Genomic DNA, 18,537 nt, shown 5'->3' on the forward strand with positions numbered 1-18,537 from the left:
TTGGTTTACAGAATATTTATTGTACTTATAAATCTGTTCACTTTTTTTTGCAAACTATTTAAATGCAACTGATAAACTTAAAACCTTATGAATCAAATGTCCTTAAACATTTACACACTTGGTCAGATTATCCTGTTTCACTACAACTTTCAGTCTAATATAACTTCTCTTGAATGCTTCAAACACCTTAACAACACAAAAGTTTTTACTGTACCCATACTTAAGCTTATTTGTAAAAATCAGAACTAAGGATTTGACCAATTTCTTTGTTAGCTATATAAAACATCTTTTCGTACTTTTCCAGGATTCTAATATCAGACCCAAAAGAGAAAGATTATCTCCTTCCCAGGTGCATGGAAATCACAGCCTCTGGATCAATGATTGATGGATTCTTAGCGGGAACACTGAATCCTTCAAGGTGAATCAGATGGCAGCAGGCATTTGCTGGTTGGGATGCCCTCTCTCAGATCAGGTTCAACTGCTAAGGCAACAGGACTTAGCAAGTTCTTGCAATCTTCACTTCTGTGTCTGTTGAATTTTGGGTACATGATGTTTGGCCTCAGTTTACAATTAACTTCATTATGCCTCATTAGCATTCATTATAATTAGCAGGGCCATAGAGCAGTTTAATCTATCAGCCATTCTCCTAGGACATCTGGCCAGTCCATTAACTTGCCACACCAATTATGAACGCTCTTTCTACTTGGTTATTTAGGAGACCACTGGTCTTGACCTGCCCTCCCTGGTTTGGGTACAGTTCCTACTCTTTCTGGAAATATTTGACTCACAGTAAACTTATCTGCTCTTCTCAACTTATATAGATATGCCATTTCATAAACAGATATACCGAACTTCAAGTAAGGAACAGATTCCCATATTATGCCGAACTTACCTACTTACTAAAACACTGCTTTTAGCCTTTCTTTGAGTTATAACTAGCTTTGTCATTACACATATTAACTTTTCCTTTTTTTAAAAAAAAATCTATTTATTTATTTATTTTTGGCTGCGTTGGGTCTTTGTTGCTGCGCTCAGGCTTTCTCTGGTTGCAGTGCGAGGGGCTACTCTTCTTTGTGGTGTGCAGGCTTCTCATTGCGGTGGCTTCTCTTGTTATGGAGCACCGGCTCTAGGCTCATGGGCTTCAGTAGTTGTGGCACACGGGCTCAGTAGTTGTGGCTCGCAGGCTCTAGAGCACAGGCTCAGTAGTTGTGGTGCATGGGCTTAGTTACTCCGCAGCACGTGGGATCTTCCCGGACCAGGGCTCCAATCCATGTCCCCTGCACTGGCAGGCGGATTCTTAACCACTGCGCCACCAGGGAAGTCCCTAACTTTTCCTTTTTGATCGTTAAGGACCCATGGCTTTTCACAGATTCAACTTGTTCTGGTAAATCGACAACTGTAGACCTAGCTATTCTTTGTTATATCCAAGTTGTCACAACCTGACCAGAGGGACCCCGTTTCCTTTTCAGTCAACTCCTTTGTCCTTTCAGCAATAGCCCAGCACTTTTGACAGCAGCCTGGTTTTCTGGCAAGAGCAAGTTGTCTCAGGCCATTCTGACTTTCCCCTGCTTCCAGACGTGGACTCAGGTCCTTTGAAGGAGCCCTGGGTACCGCTAACGAAAAATGCTATTGAGATCAATGTGTGTGTGCTGAGGGTACAATATGTGCATGCTGGTGATGAGATGGCACACCATGGCCACTGAAAAGGAAGAACTAGAGAGGATGTTGCTTCCTAAGTTCATAATTATGTTCTCAAATTGCTCAAATCATTCTACTATTACCACCTCTTCTTTTATACAGTTTTAAATATATTTTTCTCTATAACGTGCCTATTCAGATTTTAACACTTCACTCAGACTGTGATTATCCCAACCTCTGATTTTATCAACTTCTATGTGCCTCAAGGCCCATTATTTTGAGGTCACTTGTATGTATACTTTATCAGAACCTGCTTTCAAGAAAACATCTTATAAAATTATGTATCTAAATTTTTCTGTTGTCCTGTAAATGCTCATTTGTCATATACCTATTAGACATAACTATAAAATTATTGACACAAATATATTCAATTATGTTAATTTATTATTATATAACCAAATGCCATTTCATGGTGATACATTTCTGGCACAAATTCACTCCTGTGCTAGCCTTGAGAGGCTGATGGACACCAGAGGGCCAGCTGGGAAGCTCATCCCCTCTAGGAACTGTCGTTGAAGCAGGATGCCATTAATAATACAATTTTGAGGAATTTATATTTAATTCCACTAATGCGCCTTCATTAATTGAAGGCATTTGGGGATAGTACGCAAATGGAAAGAATAAAGGTTTTTGCTGACTGAAAATGTGCAAATCATTCAGCAAAGCCAGGGGTGGACTCTTCTCTCCATTTGCAGATCTGGTCCCATAGAAAGGGACTGGCTTTTCGTCATTTCTGTATGGCCGTGGCCAGGCCAGTTTTCAGTTATGATAGGTGCTCAGTGATTCTTCTTTGAATAGAGAAGGAAGAAAATGCCATGAGAATCACGGAGAAAATCATAACTGGCCAAATCATTAACCCGGGACTGTCATTCATAATCCACAATTTCTTTTTTTTTTAAATTTGACTTTATTAATATTCTGAGGCAATTGGGTTTTGAGACAAACTTTAAATTGCTTCATTTCCAAAATTTATTTTCGTCACAACATCCGGGAGCAATCCGTCTGCTAATCAATAACTAACATTTAAATGGCTGTTGCCAGAAAGGCAACCCAGCACAAAACCAGTACTGTCAGCAACTCAGAACAACTCTAATTTCCTGACAGAAATCGATTCACAGCAACATAGTGGTTACTGCAAATATTTATCGTTCTGAAAAGGAAAGTTCATCAGTGCAGCTTCTTGAGCAGTTCATTCACAAATGAAGGACTGTGATGGGCTCCACCTCGACATCTGTCTTGAGATGTAGGATGTGGTGGGTGGCAATAACCCTATGATTGCCTTGAAATTGGCCCTTTTGGGGGTGTAGTGGGTACTGTGGGCCCATCCCAGATGGCCATGTGGGGAGAATATTGGGCATGGAAAGTCCAGTTCCACAGCTGGGATTTCACTGGCTTGCTGTGTGATCTCAGAAAGCCAACTAACCTCTCTGAACATTCCTTTTCTCTTCAAGGAAAGCACGATAATCAGATCTGTCCAATTTAGCCCTCCAGTTGTTGTGAGGATGAAACAAAGGGGTTGGGGGAGGAGATATCCCTGAACATATATTTAATGGACTGGGTAAATTTGGGGTCTTATAATGACTCTATTTCCCAAGAACAGGATTAAGGAGCAAGGCAGAATATTCATGAGAAATCAGAGCGTCATCCTAAAGCTCAGTGTTCATGGGAGTTTTACTAACTGGAAAACAAGTGACAACGGGAACAAATGTGCTCACTGAGTGACACTTACTTCTGTGCAGTAGGAGCTGGGAAACAAGGATAAAAAAATCTGTGCTCATGAAGTTCATGGTCTAGCTCATGGGGAGGGGGCTGAGCAAACAGATAAACGCAACGGGTGTGGGGAGGATAAAGAGAGGTGTGAGTGGGAGTGTGGGAACACACAGGCATGAACTGTGTCGAGTTCTCAAGTCGAGCAGCAATAGAGGGAAGGCTATTCCAGGAAAAGACAACAGGCGCAGATTAGCACTTCAAGAGAACCATAAAAATAAATCAGTATTTCCCAAATTTCTCACTTGAAGTTCACTTTTACATTTTTGGGGGCCTTGTCTCTGTACCACGTGCACCATTTTTTTTTCTTTTTTTAATTTATTGGCCATGCTACGTGACATGTGGGATCTTAGCTCCCTGACCAGGGAGCGAACCCACACCCCCTGCATTGGAAGCATGAAGTCTTTTTTTTTTTTTTAATGCTTTTTAAAATAGTATTTTAAAAATTTTTAGTTTATTTATTTTTGGTTGCATTGGGGCTTCGTTACTGCGCGTGGGCTTTCTCTAGTTGCATCAAGTGGAGGCTACTCTTCGTTGCAGTGTGTGGGCTTCTCATTGCGGTAGCTTCTCTTGTTGTGGAGCACGGGCTCTAGGCACATGGGCTTCAGTAGTTGCGGCACGCGGGCTCAGTAGTTGTGGCTCACGGGCTTAGTTGCTCCGCGGCATGTGGGATCTTCCCGCTACAGGGCTTGAACCCGTGTCCCCTGCATTGGCAGGCGGATTCTTAACCACTGCGCACCAAGGAAGTCCTGGGAGCACTGAGTCTTAACCACTGGAACACCAGGGAGGTCCTGCACCATTTTAGGTTGACCAATTTTTAAAAATATAAGTTGGGTTTAAAAAGAAAACTTTATACATTACTACCATAAATGAAAAACATTGTTAAAACAAAAGCTAACCTTAAAAATACAGGCAACAGGAACTCAATTTATTCAATAAATTACTGTCAGGCTGTTCTAGTTTCTGGGACCAAAGGGGCGACAAAGACGAGATGGAGATAAATTAATGTCAGGCAGTAACTGATACTAGGGAGAAAACAGAAAGTGACTTAGGAGGGTCACTTTGGATGGGGTGGTCTGGGAGGGCCCACCAGGAGATATCGTTTGAGCAGAGATCTGAAGGAAGTGGTAGACCAAAAGGAAGACGAGGTCATTACATCTCAACCAGATACTGTTGCCTGCAGAAAGAAGACCGTGAACCAGATTCAGGGAGACGAGCAAGGGTTAGGGAGACGTGCTCACACCCAACTGAGACTTTCTGCAAGACAGGAGGACAGAGAGAAGGCAGTCAATTCTGTCGAGGCGGTTCCAGTTGTTTAATTCAGTATGGAAGACTAAATCAAGTCGGGTACTCCTAGCGGAAAGCATCCCACTTCAGGAAACACTGCAACCTTTGAGAGGGAGGCAGGCTGTTACCGCCCCGATTGACAAATTAGTAAACTAAAGCCAAGAAAAGTTAAATCGCTGGGAACTGGGACCGGAGCGCTGCCTTAACCTCGTACAGCCCGGTGGAGTGCAGGGGTGGGTTCAAGGATGGGCCGGCAGGTAGATGCTTGCTCTGGCAGCACTGTGAAGACTCCCAATCCTCCAATCTGCGTTCCACGCCTCTCGTTAGCCCCTTCCCAGGAGAGGCTCAAAACCCGGAGCTACGGAATCTACGGAGCGGGACACAAAACACGACCGCCGGAGCCGAGCATGCGCAGTAGCCCGGCCCAGCCCGGCCGCTCTCGCCGCTGGGGGAGGGTCATCCAAGCCTGACGTCCGCGACGCCGTCGTCAGCGCCCCGGGAAGAGGAGGGCGAAGACTCCATCCGCCATGTTGGATGCCGCAGATTCGCCATAACCGCGCCGGCTCTTTTCTTAAAAAAATAAAAATAAAAAGCGAAGCATCAGCGGAGCGCCCCGCCTTCTCGGTCGGCGCGGGAGGGGGCCCAGAAGAGCCCGAGGCTTTTTTTTCCTCCGCGGTGGGGGCGTTGCCATGGAGACGCGGGCGGCAGGTGAGCCGGGCTGGGGGTTGGGGTGGGGATGAGGTGGGGGTGGGGCGCGGCGCGGCGCGCGGGAAGCCGTTTCGAGCTTGGAGTCGGGTAGAAGCGCGCAGGCCGCTGGGCGGCGGAGGGATCCGCGGCCCAGGGCGGAGAGCGGACGTAGCGGCGTCCTTCGACGGCACGTTAAATCGCTGGCAGTATCCCGCCGCCTTGGGTTTTTATTAAAAAAAAAGTAACGAGGGTGCTAGCGGAAGAACGAGCAAGGGAAAGCAGTGCGCTCGCGCGTGCGGGGCCGTTTCCGGGGCAACGGGAGGGGTCGGAGCGCGCGCTAGCGACCCAGCGCAGGCGTCCTGGCGGGCGGGAGGTTCGAATCCGATGCTGCCGAGTCGGTGGCCGCGTGGGCCTTGGCTCGGCCTCCTTGTTGCCTGGTCTCAGTTTCCTCCTCTGTGAAATGGATAGTTCCTTTAGACCCATGTACTTGGCCAGGATGTTTTGGAGGGAAAGGGTTCCACCGAGCTGCTGAAGGAAAGTTTCTTTGTGTCCTGTAGAGGGAGCCATAAACACCAGGGATTAGCTGGTTACTGCTGGTAACCCAGTAATACCCCGTGATAAATTGTGATTTATTTATTTATAAATTTATTTATTTTGGCTGCGTTGGGTCTTCATTGCTGTGCGCGGGCTTTATCTAGTTGCGATGAGCGGGGGCCACTCTTCGTTGCGGTGCGCGGGCTTCTCATTGCGGTGGCTTCTCTTGTTGCGGAGCACAGGCTCTAGGTGCGCGGGCTTCAGTAGTTGTGGCTCGCAGGCTCCAGAGCGCAGGTCTAGTAGTTGTGGCGTACGGGCTTAGTTGCTCCGGGGCATGTGGGATCTTCCCGGACCAGGGCTCGAACCCTTGTTCCCTGCATTGGCAGGTGGATTTTTAACCACTGCGCCACCAGGGAAGCCCGATAAATTGTAATTTAGCCTCTACCTGCCGCCTAGCTCTGTGGGCCCTTGTTCCTCACCCTTTAAAGTTAAGCTGACATGGCACCTCCTCCAGGCAGCCGTCCCTGGCTTCTTGGGCGACGCGGCCTTTCTGCTGGCTGGATGCAGGACCGCGATGGATCTTCCACTGAACACGTGGTCAAAGCCCTTAAACGTTGACCTTGGGGCTCCTTCCTGTGTAATTAACAGTAAGCATCCACACTGGGGCACTGACCTCATGCTTTTTGCTACTCAGTTTTCCCGACACCTCTAATTTGTGTGTCATTTACTGACGAGGAACAAAAGTTCAGAGAGGTCAACTTCATACAGTTTAGAAATGGCAGAGCTGAGGCTTTAAAAATCAACTTCCTCTGACTTGGGATGAAATCCAAACTTCTGGGTGACTGCCTGGCTTGTACTTCCAACCCCTGGATCGGTGCCTGGCCCCGGGTGGGTGCCCAGGGTGCCTTTATTGAATGGAAGAATGAATGAACTATCTGACCACCTCCTGCCCCCTTCCAGCCTGGTTCCCTGGCAGAGCCCAGTGACTTCGGAAATATAAGCTTAGTGTCACAGGGCTTACCCTCCACAACTGCCCCTCCAGCTTCATCTTCTGAGCCTACGGGTTCATACCAAAGTAGCTATACTGAGTGTCCTGCATGCTGAGGGCTGCAGAAGACACCTAGAGCTTATGTTTGCTGGGTGTTCGGTGCCCAAACCCCGGGGGCACTTTTCTTGGCTTCTTCAGTTCAAGCCAACAGCTTTGCATGACACTCCTCTCGACATGCCAGGTAGGGATGGTAAAGAGGCCTTTGACCCTTGGTCCTGCCCTCATCCCATTGTTGTGTCAGATTCCTGCAAGTGAGTGTGTGTGTGTGTGTGTATAGTGATGAAGCAGACCCAGAGCCAGAGTGGTGGGTCAGGAGCCCTGAACTATGCCAGGCATTCTTTCTGACAGTGATGATGTTACGAGTCCAAGCTCGTACTGTTTGCCGCACGACAGGTCAATAAATCGAGAGATGAGTCTTTTGGGCAAGGAACAGTGACTTTATTTGGAAAGCCAGCAGACCGAGAAGATGGTGGACTAGTGTCCCAAAGAACCATCTTACCTGAGTTAGAAGTCAGCCTTCTTTTATACCAAAAGTGGAGGGCGTTTGGTTGGTTGCTGCGAAGTTCTTGGTGCCGGAATCTGTTGTTCTCACAGCTGTGCACCTAGGTCTGGTCACAGTGTTCCTATAAACCTCCAAGACAAATGGTATCCTGTGTGTCGTGACTTTTTATCTTTGTGTGAATGGAGAAGTGTTGTACCTTTAAAAGTCAGAGCCTTGAGAATGGGCTAACCTGTATATTTTAGGCAACATTCTTAACTTGTAGCAAAAGCAATAGAATACAAAGTTTAAAGGAAAAAAAAACAGATCCAGTATGGAGCCAGATTTGTTCTTCCCTATTACACTCTCTTCTCTGTTTGGTGCCTTCCCTCTCCCAAGACATTGGGCTACTGCTGATGATACACGACATGCACTGCCCACCTCTCCTCTTCTGGAGTTTACTTAACAGTTTTGTTTTTGTTTTTTTTTTTAAACCTGGCACTCGTTGTAGTTTCCTTCAATTTTCAGCTGTGTAATCAGTGACCAAAAATCATGTTTTAAAATACGTTGCTGTTAACTTGCGGTCAGCTAATTCCTGAAAAGAGTCTCCTGTTTTGCTTGGTTGTTGGGTTAACGTAGGAGAGCCGGTAAAATAAATGATAAGATGGAGTCGCATTTGGTCTCTAAGGTCCAGCTTTTTGATGGTAAGCCAGCCACGATGGTCATTGCCGTGACCTGGAGATCTGTTACCGCACTGCTCCCTTCTCAGCCGGTTTCCCATTTACCTTGTAAAATGGTTTCTGTGTCTTTTCTCCCCTTACTTTACAATTTACATAACAACTTTTCAATAGCAGCTATCCTTCAGTAGAATTAAGTTTCTGCCTAGGGCAAGGGCAGTCAAGAATTGGGTATATTAAAAAGACTCTCCTTAATTGCATTTCCTTTGTAGACAGTTTCATGCATGCTGCTTCTGAAAACCTCCCCAGCAAGAGGGGCTGATTTAATTATGTAGAAGGGATTTAGCCTAGAGTTGTTTTCTCTTTGTTAGCAGCTGTTTATTCTGTTAAACTTTCACTGTCTTTGCCATTTCTCAAGGGCAGGTGTCAACTTTAAGGGCTGGAACAGTCTGGAGGGTGGAATGAACACGTGCTCTGGGGCCAGAGATCTGCTACTCACCAGATTCCTGACCTGAGGGAGTCACATAACTCGTGGAACCCACCGCTTCTTCTGCGGGAGACATGGTCCTGCCCACGACCTGGGTTATGGCGCACTGTAGATGCTGTGGGCACTGCTGTTTATCCCTTTCACCGAGACCCCAGTCTCTCTGCTGTGCAGCTTAGTGCATTGAGATCTACTTGCTCCTTGAAAACAGTTGTGGTTGGAAAATGTGATAGACTTTGATTGGTTAAAAAAAAATTTATTATTTATTTATTTATTGCTGCACTGTGCAGCTTGCAGGATCTTGATTCCCTGACAAGGGACTGAACCTGGGCCCCCGTAGTGAAAGCGCTGAGTCCTAACCACTGGACTGCCAGGGAATTCCCATTGATTGATTTCTTTTTAAAAGAAAGAAAAGTAATCTGGGGGTGAAACAAATTGTCATATTAAACAGCTATTGTAGGTTTGAAGTTACGTCTTTTTTTTCAAGGAACATAAAATATATCATTATATGCTTATAAACAGATTACGCTTGGCATGTTAATAGAAAAAGGATTTTAACTTGGGTAACAGATTTTTCTTCTTTTAAATCATGTAACAAATGGAGCCGCAAATTTTTGAACTCTGGAATCTGGCACGTTTGTGCCCCAGTTGGGTCTGGGCCGAGGCAGGATGGGAAGGGTGGGGACCGGACTTAAGAGTCAGCTGCTGGCCTTGCTGTTGTAGGGAGAGGAGGGGACCAAATCAGCCACCGCGTCTGGAGCCAAGGAGCGGGGGGCTTTGGGAGCCGCATTCTGGAAAAGGAGGGTCTTGGAGGTCCTGGCAACCTGGAGGACCTGTAAGTCAGCCCCAAGCCTCCTTGTAGGGCCCTAGCTGGCTTCCTTCTTTCTGTTAGATATTTTTTTCCCATCTCTGCCAGCAGGCCTCTTTTTCTGAGGCCACCACCACTTCTCTGCCCCTTAGGATTCTCCCTTCCTCCCTCCCTTCCCAACTTCCCATCCTTCCTTCCTTCCTTCTTTCTTCCTTTTTTTTTTCTTCCAAGCAGATTCCTTGGTTCACCCAAATGTTTGTGCCAAAGTTTGTGCCGGAAAGTGAGAATGCAGTCAGATATGATTCGCTGTTTCCTCCTGAGGATCTCACACAGTCTTAGCCGTGGAACCGATCCTTTAGGAGATGGTGCCAGAGACTATGATGGAAGTAAGCCCTGAGAGTTGAAGGCTTGGGGGGGTGTGCTGCACCTAGCCCAGCCACTTAGTTACTGTGATCCTTTGTTGAAAATTACATGGGGGTCCATTTCTGAGCTCTCTGGTCTATTCCATTGATCTATTTGTTTATCCTTCATCAGCACCGCACTGTGAATTACTGTAGCTTTCTAGTAATTTCTGAAGTTATGAGGAATAAATAGGAGGACACTTTTTGGAGGGGCAGAGATGAGGCAGGAGCAAGACCCGGCATCAGGTGCTGTTACGGTGCATCCCAGAGATGATGACACTCACCCCACAGCAGTGGGTGTGGGAGTGGAGGTTTGGGGCAGATTTAGAGAAATGGGCCAGAGTAAAAACCCATAGGACTGGTGATCGAGTGGATTTTAGCTTAGAGACCAGCCAGCATTCATCTGTGTTTGGTTTCAGGGAAAGAGCAGTGATGAACCAAACAGGCACAGGGATATGAAACGTTCCAGGCTCCATACACACAGCTGGGGTCCATTATTCTCACATCCCTCCTGCAGTGGTAGAGAGAAGAGCTTTTGAATTCTGCTCCCTGTTTTTTATTTCTGAGTTGGTGCAGGGCTTGCCGGGTTACTGGAAGCACCTCAGAGAGACCCTTCCTGGGGACTGAGGCCCTTCGCTCCACTCTGAAGAGGCCCCTGGAGCCGAAGTTCTGTGCAGCCCTGCCCCAGGACGGCCATGGGGCAGCTCTTACCCGTCGCTGGTCACGAGTCAGAGGACCAGAGAAGTTTTGGTTTTACCGGGATGTGGGTTGGCCGGCGGCTGACCCACCCTGAGCCACTCTTTCTTCCCCAGCCCTTAGTTTTGTCTGTTTCTCTGGGAAGTGTGAGTTGAACTGCCTTGGTTAACCTTAGCCTCGGGGGTTCTTACGTGAACGTTCTGGAAATGCTTTAGTCCTCACGACAAAGGAAATGCAGCATTTGTTAACCTTAAACATTGATCTCTTTAAGCTTTTAACTGTATTTTGAATTAAATGATATTGATATTTTTGGAGTTTACAGTCTTTTAGGAGGAACACGTTAAACAAATAAATACATCGTTAAATACATGATTACAGATTGCGGTAATTGCTTCAAAGCGGAGGATGGGGGGGTAGTGGGCAAGAGAAAATAATGGGGACCTAATTTATATTGAAGGGGATTTAAGAAAAGCCTCTCTGACAAACTGAGGTTGGAACTGAAACTTGAAGCATGAGGTTCTGGATTAAAAAAAAAAAAGTTTGATAAGCAGAAAGCAGGCACTCGCCAGCCCTCTCCACTTTGCAGAATTTCAGGCAGCTCAGGACTAGCTCCCTGAGGCCGGAGTTCTCCTTTGCGCTTTATCGCCCCCTAGGGGACATGCATGGGAAAGGCCCTGCGGAAGTGGAGATAGCCTAGGAGACAGCTGTGCCTGCAGAGGGGGCGGCTGCACGTGGGGACTGGCCTGGCCACCGTGTAGGCGCTGTCCCAGCAGCGGGACCCGTCAGGTATGGCAGGGCATGGCTGAGACCGGGATGCTGGACCTGCAGGGAGGGAGGTCCAGGGGCCGCCGCTGGCTTGGTCAGAGGCAGTGGGAGGAGCTGGCCTCGCCAGGGTCACCTTAAGGCTGCACGAGCTGGAGCCGAGTCAGGGAGGAGGACAGGCTGCCTGACCTTCTAAAGGTCCCTGCCCTGTAAAAAGAGTGGTAGCTGTCCAAACCGGTGAGGGGCAGGTCGGGCACTGGCTGCAAGTCTGGACTCTCTGTCCTTTCCAAGGCAGCAGTCTATGAATTTGGGCCACGAATAAAACCACGGTCACTTTAAATTGTTTTCACGAGCAACATGGCATTATTTGTTTATGTTTCTGGAGTTTGTGTCTTACTCATTTCTAAATGTGCTTCGCTTACATAGTATGTGGTATATATTAGGCATTCATTAAATGTTGAATTGTGAGACTAAGTAAAAAACTACTTTTTTCCCTAGTGAAAAACCGAATAGCCCAGGTATGTGGAGAACACACCTAATGTTTACTTCATATATTGGTTACCAGGAAGAATGGACCAGATCATTCTGGTAGGCTGGAGCTGGGTGGCTGCTGGGGTTTGGAAAATTCTTCTTTTCCCTGTGGCTCTTGCTTAAATTTAAAGCTCTGTTCTGGAATTTGAACAGACCTTAGACACATCTGAATATTAGACAGCAGTTCTTTCTTCTTGAATTAATTTGCAAGTTCAAAATACTTTGTAACTGAGACGACTGGCAGGCTTTCATGATAAGTAAAGCAGGTATTTAAAATTTGATGGAAATTGGGCTTCCCTGGTGGCGCAGTGGTTAACAATCCGCCTGCCAATGCAGGGGACACAGGTTCGAACCCTGGTCGGGGAAGATCCCACATGCCGCGGAGCAACTAAGCCTGTGCGTCACAACTACTGAGCCTGCGCTCTAGAGCCCGTGAGCCACAACTGCTGAGCCCGGGCGCCACAGCTACTGAAGCCCGTGCGCCTAGAGCCCGTGCTCCGCAACGAGAGAAGCCACTGCAGTGAGAAGCCCGCGCACCGCAACGAAGACCCAATGCAGCCAAAAATAAATAATAAATAAATGAATAAACTTATTAAAAAAATAATAAAATTTGAAGTTGTGTTTGCACGTTTCCCACATTTTCCTTCAGTTCCTGCCCAGGCTGTTATTTTATCTCCTTTGATTATGACCTCAGGAGCCTGGAGCAGACAGCCAGCGTCTAAAGCCTGTGATGGTAATAAATGGAAATGTCCTCATCTTCTGCCTCTTTTTCAACAGTGTGGACAGTAACTCTGGTCAGCAAGGTCTAAGCTTCCTAATTCCTTGTCTCCATTTTCCTAACTCTGTGGGTCCCAAAGATTTCGGGGTGCTGGAGGCCCTCTCCTGTCTCGCTGGCTGTCAGGGAGTGGCACCTGCAAACCACATTTCTCTGATCTGCAGTGAAAAAGTTGCCAGGTGTCCTGGAAATAATGTGAATACTGGATCTGTGTTCTACTCCAGACTGCAACGTGCTGGAAGTGGGAAATACACACCAGATTTTGAATACTTAGTACGACAGCAACATCAAAAGAATGTGAAATTTCTCATCTCTCTTTTAAAAATGGATTACAAGTGAAGCGATAATATTTTGGATATACTGGGGTAACAAAACATATTATTAAAATTAATTTTACTTGTTTCTTTTCATTTTAACGTGGCTGCTTGAAAATTTGAAATCACACCAGTGGTTCTATTTCTTTAAAAAAATTTTTTTTTAATTTAAATGTATTTATTTATTGTTATTTTTGGCTGCATTGGGTGTTTGTTGCTGCACGTGGGCTTTCTCTAGTTGCGGCGAGCAGGGGCTACTCTTCGTTGCGGTGCGCGGGCTTCTCATTGCGGTGGCTTCTCTTGTTGCGGAGCAGGGGCTCTAGGCACGTGGGCTTCAGTAGTTGTGGCACGCAGGCTCAGTAGTTGTGGCACGCGGGCTCAGTAGTTGTGGCTCACGGGCTCTAGAGCACAGCCTCAGTAGTTGTGGCGCATGGGCTTAGTTGCTCCGTGGCATGTGGGATCTTCCCAGACCAGGGCTCGAACCTGTGTCCCCTGCATTGACAGGGGGATTCTTAGCCACTGCGCCACCAGGGAAGTCCCAGTGGTTCTATTTCTGTGGGACAGCACTGGCCTGGATGGGGCGCTGGGCCTCTTGAGCCATGGTGGCTGCCCTCCCAGAGCTTCTGCAGAGAGCCACACGTGTGTGCGTCTCCCCATGCAGGGCAGTGACCCGTGCACAGGGACCCGCCTGCCATCTGCAGGAACTTGCCCAGTATGTACAGCAATGGTGTGCGTGCTGAGCTGCGTCCACCTGCCTGGTGGGCTGTGTTCACAAGCCCCTTTCACCCATTCTTCCCAGTTCTGCTCTGCACCTGCATCATGTGGAGCAGAGTCCACAAAGCCCTTTTCCCAGGATCCCTCCACATGGTGACCCCTGCCTCCACCGTCCTCATGAGGTCAGCAGGGCGGCTGCAGTTGCCACTGTGGGTTTCCAGCTAAGGACCTACGGACTCGGGAAGGGAGAGGTCCCTCCAGCCAGGCAGATGTGGCCACGTGGGTGGGGTTTGACCCCGGAGCCTCTGTCCTGAGGCCCAGTGCTGAAGCCGGTTCAAGGCAGCCCTTTACCTTCTGAAGTTAGGACTAATGGTGCCTCCACCACAGAAAGGAACCAAAATAAACTTTAGAACAGCAAAAACCCCAAACCGGAAACTCAGAGGCCTGGTGATGTGGCAGCCCTGGGCATCGCAGTCCCCCTAAAATACATCGCAAAACGGGAGAGGATTTTGCACATTTTGTTTTTCCCATGGAAACGATCCCGGAGACTCGGTCGCTTTGGAGGCATGGCGTCAAGAGTTCTGGGGCCACCTCGGTGATTTGCACGAGGGGAGCTGTGGTGTCAGAAGCGTTCACGGGGGCTCCCACATCCTCAGAGCTTCCCACACATCTACTGGGGCGGGGCGGTGCTGCCACTTAGACAACTGGGTGACGGGGGTGCAGTTTCTGTTTACGTAAAATTATTTGTTGTGCTTTCCGAAGGAAAGGGCCCTGGGGCTGCTCTTCAGCTATGATTATGTTAAATGTGAGTAGTAGACTCTACTGCCCGGGGCTCTCACTTGGAGAGTGCTTAAAAATAACTTAGAAAAATTACGTCAAGTTCCAACATGGAAGAAGTGCGTATGCATGAAATCATAATGCGGCTGCTGGCCCGGCCTTAAGTATAGCTGCTGCTGAGCCTTCTCACTGTATTTTGTTAATCCTGTTTCAACAAAGGAACACCCATGGGCTTTCCCCTTTGCATTTAGTAGGAATGTTAACTGTGTGAGCTATAGAAGGCACGCGCATCGCGCCTCATGAGCTGCGTGGTAATAAGACCACAAGTTAGGCTGTGCATTTATTGGGACTTCAGCTCACTGAACCTCAGGGCCGGGAGGGCACCTTGGAGGTGATCCACGAGTGGGGTAGCAGGCGGGAGGGCAGGTGCATAACGGGCCCCTCCAGGCCATGGGGGAGGCTGGAGCCGTGTGCACGCCCTGGCTTCTGTCCAGGCGGCTCTGTCTGTCTCCCTGTAAATTAGCCTCTGGGTGAGGCTCAGAGACCAGGTTCCACTTTAAACCATGCGAAGGCCACTTCCCACTGGGGCCTGGAGAGGTTCAGAGACTTACGCAGACTCCAGCACACTGGAGGTGGGGAGCTGGGGCTGGTTAGGGGCTGGGGACCCAGGTCCTGACCCAGACAGGTGCCCCTCTGTGGCTTTATGTGAGACGGTGCCTCAGAGGTGTCGGTCGCCGGGCTGGGAGTGTCCTGCAGTCCTCCTGCAGCCCCAGCAGATGTAGGAGCGGAAGCTCAGGAGGGAGGCCAAGAACACACAGCCAAGGTGGGTTCACGGCCAGGTCTGGGCTTCTCACCTCACTTCGTCATTTTAAATAAGAGATTCATTTGTGAATCAGAATCCCCTTTTCCCCCTATATCTTTCCCTTAAAAATTTGCTGTTTAAGTTTTAAAAAATTGATGTATAACCTACACATAGAAAGGTGTGTATCAAAGAGACGAACAGCTCTGTGAATGTTCACAGACTGAATTCACTGTGAGACCAAACGGAACTGGGGCAGAAGCCCCCGGCCCCAGCCCCGCCAGGGGAAACCCGGCCTGACTCAGGCAGTGCAGAGAAGTCGACCCTTTTGTGCATCAAGCGGTGACTTGTCACTTAGGACAGGCATCAGGCAGGCCTGGGCTGTGCTTGTGCTGTATGCTCACCTGCTCTGTGACCTTGCAGTCCCCTCCCTGGGCTCAGTTTACTCATTTGCAAATGGGGATAGCAGCCCCTCCCTCACTGGATTAATGTGAAGATTAAGTGGGTGGCTGGCAAAGCACAGCGTCGCAGCGTTACACCTCGGGGAACGGTAGCCGGATTTTCATTAGGGTCTGTCTGCTCAGTCTTGGGAATGGCTTCATCCTGGGAACGGAGGGTGTAGTGCTCAGACTGGCCACCAGGGGGTGCTGCTGGCACACGTATGGTGCCCACTCTTGCCTGAAGGCCCTGGGTTTACTGTGTGTGTTGGTACCCTTTTTTTTTTGGCCGAGAAAAGCTGATGCCCTGTATGTGGCGGTTCTCTGTCCCTAGTTCTGGATCTCTTGCCAGGCCGTGCAGGGGCACGCATACTAACTATGTGTTCCGGGTGGGCTGGTGGCCCTGCATCTGGCACTCTCATTTTCCAGCTTACGGCTTCCTGAAGTGAGGGCCCGTTGTAAATTATAATAGACACACAGAGAGGGTAGAGTTCCCTTTTTGGTGTAGTTACGCTTAGTTGTATCGAATCGTTCGGAATGTCTCTCTAGCCACGAGGCAGGGTGCAGAGTGGGGCCCAAGGCTCGTTGTGTCCCTCCCAGGGCCCCACTTCAGTACTCCCTCCTGGAGCAGCGCTGGACCCACGTGGGTGGGCAGATACCGAGGTCAACTTGGAAGGTCTTGGTCAGGTTTTGACTTTGTGTGTTGTCTGCCCGGGGCTCCTTGGCATCTCGCTAACTTCTCTGAGCCCTAGTTCTTTCCATTGTAAATGGGGACGACGATGATAGTGATGCTGATGGTCATGGTGGTGGTGGTGGTGGTGGTGGTGATGGTGTTGATGGTGGTGGTGGTGATGATGGTGGTGGTGATGGTGATGGTAGTGGTGCTGGTGGTGGTGATGATGGAGATGGTGGTGGTGGTGATGGTGCTGGTGGTGGTGGTGGTGATGATGGAGATGGTGGTGGTGGTGATGGTGCTGGTGGTGGTGGTGGTGATGGTGGTGATGATAGTGGTGATGGTGGTGGTGGTGGTGGTGATGGTGGTGATGATGGTGGTGATGATGGTGGTGGTGGTGATGATAGTGGTGGTGATGGTGGTGGTGGTGGTGGTGGTGATGATAGTTGTGATGATGGTGGTGATGATGGTGGTGGTGGTGATGATGGAGATGGTGGTGGTGGTGATGGTGCTGGTAGTGGTGGTGATGGTGGTGATGGTGGTGGTGGTGGTGGTGGTGGTGATGGTGCTGATGGTGGTGGTGCTGATGGTGGTGATGATAGTGGTGATGGTGCTGGTGGTGGTGGTGGTGGTGATGGAGATGGTGGTGGTGGTGATGGCGCTGGTGGTGGTGGTGGTGATGGTGGTGATGATAGTGGTGATGATGGTGGTGGTGGTGGTGGTGATGGTGGTGATGATAGTGATGGTGGTGATGATAGTGATGGTGCTGGTGGTGGTGGTGGTGGTGATGTTAGTGGTGATGGTGCTGGTGGTGGTGTTGGTGATGGTGGTGATGATAGTGGTGATGATGGTGGTGGTGGTGGTGGTGGTGGTGGCACCATCTACTTGGTTACTCCAGGGATAGCGGGGAGGATCAAGCGCGGTCACTGACATGCAGATCTTTGTGAACAAAGCAGGCAGTCTAATGTTATTCTGCAGCTGGGGTGGGCAGGGAGGCCGGGGGTGCCGCTTCGGGCCATGTTGTCTTCATGCCCCCCCTCCCATGGCCGACACGTGGGAACTCTCTGAGGACACCCAGCTCTGGGAGCTCCTGTACCTTTCCATGCCTGGCCTCCCCTAATCCAAGGCCTTCTGTGCACCTGGGCCCTCTGTGCACCTGGGCACCTGCTCACCTGGCCCACGCGTTCAAGCTCTGGACTTGGGCACTTCGAGGCTTGGCCGTCCTCACCTACCAGGTATCTTCTTGTAGCAAGTATTCTTGTGTCAAGAATGCCTTTTCCTCATCGATTCTAAATCTGTCACCTTTTCTTTTTTCTTTCTTTTTTGTTACCTGAACACTATGCACTTTTGGTGTCACCCTAATATATCCTTACGAGAGAACGACAGGGACAGGCGTAAGGTTTGATGTCCCCCCCACCTCACCCACACACACAAATGTCTAATCAGCCTCAGGGAGGAATATCAGAACACCGTCAGCTGGGAGACACGTTTTGTCTGTGACCAGAGTTTGCATCTCTGCCGAGTGTCGGCAGCTGTGGCCCTGCTGTCCTTCCTCAGCTGGTGTTTGGCCCAGAGCCTGTCAGACTGTCTGGGGCCCAGGGTGTCTGGGGATCAGTGTCTTTCTCCCCCAAGAGGGAGACCTTATTTTGTCACTTAGTGTGCCTCTATTTCTAATGTCAGTGTACATTTTTTAAATCTAATTTTTTCTTGGATCACACGTCAGCATCATTGTGGAAGATCTGAAAAACTCAGAGACTATGAAATAGGAAATAAGTAGCATTCAGAATCCGCCTACCCAGAGCCCAGCGCTTTGCTGGGTGCTGGGGAGCCAGAGGGCTGGGGAAGGGGTCTGGGGCCTCAGCTCTCTCTGTGTCTGTCCGTCTGTCTGTCTCTCTGTTTCTTCAGACCAGGTTCTCTGGCTTTCCTCCTGCCACTTAACAGTGGTCCTAGTCACCCAGGTGGAAAACCTTTTCTCAGAAGTTGCAAATTGGCAGCTCTCAGGATAGGTGTAACCTGAAGACTTGATTTGTTTGGCCCGCACAGTTTTTTGTTTTTTTTTTTCAGGAAAATCTCATTTAGTTGCCAAAATTTAAAAATCCACAGATTTCAAATACAGATTCAGCTTCTCAGCCCGCATCAGCGGGATGGGGGACTTCCCAATGGGGCCAGCTTCCTGGGTGCCGTGCCCCG

At 48.9% G+C, this 18,537-nt stretch overlaps 1 protein-coding gene across 2 annotated transcripts in view; it reads left to right on the forward strand.

Moving 5' to 3' along the window:
- Positions 1-4,356: 4,356 nt before the first annotated feature.
- ZFAT (zinc finger and AT-hook domain containing) overlaps positions 4,357-18,537 on the forward strand; it is a 186,696-nt gene continuing 172,515 nt past the window's right edge. The window contains exon 1 of one of the 2 annotated variants that reach the window (XM_067711189.1): positions 4,357-5,460. In XM_067711189.1, the coding sequence (XP_067567290.1) occupies positions 5,442-5,460 (19 nt within the window). In that variant the 5' untranslated portion in view covers positions 4,357-5,441. The remainder of the gene's footprint in view (positions 5,461-18,537) is intronic. The other variant, XM_067711191.1, reaches the window with a different exon arrangement.

Source organism: Pseudorca crassidens, chromosome 17 (assembly GCF_039906515.1).
Source record: "Pseudorca crassidens isolate mPseCra1 chromosome 17, mPseCra1.hap1, whole genome shotgun sequence".
NCBI classification, from domain to species: domain Eukaryota; kingdom Metazoa; phylum Chordata; class Mammalia; order Artiodactyla; family Delphinidae; genus Pseudorca; species Pseudorca crassidens.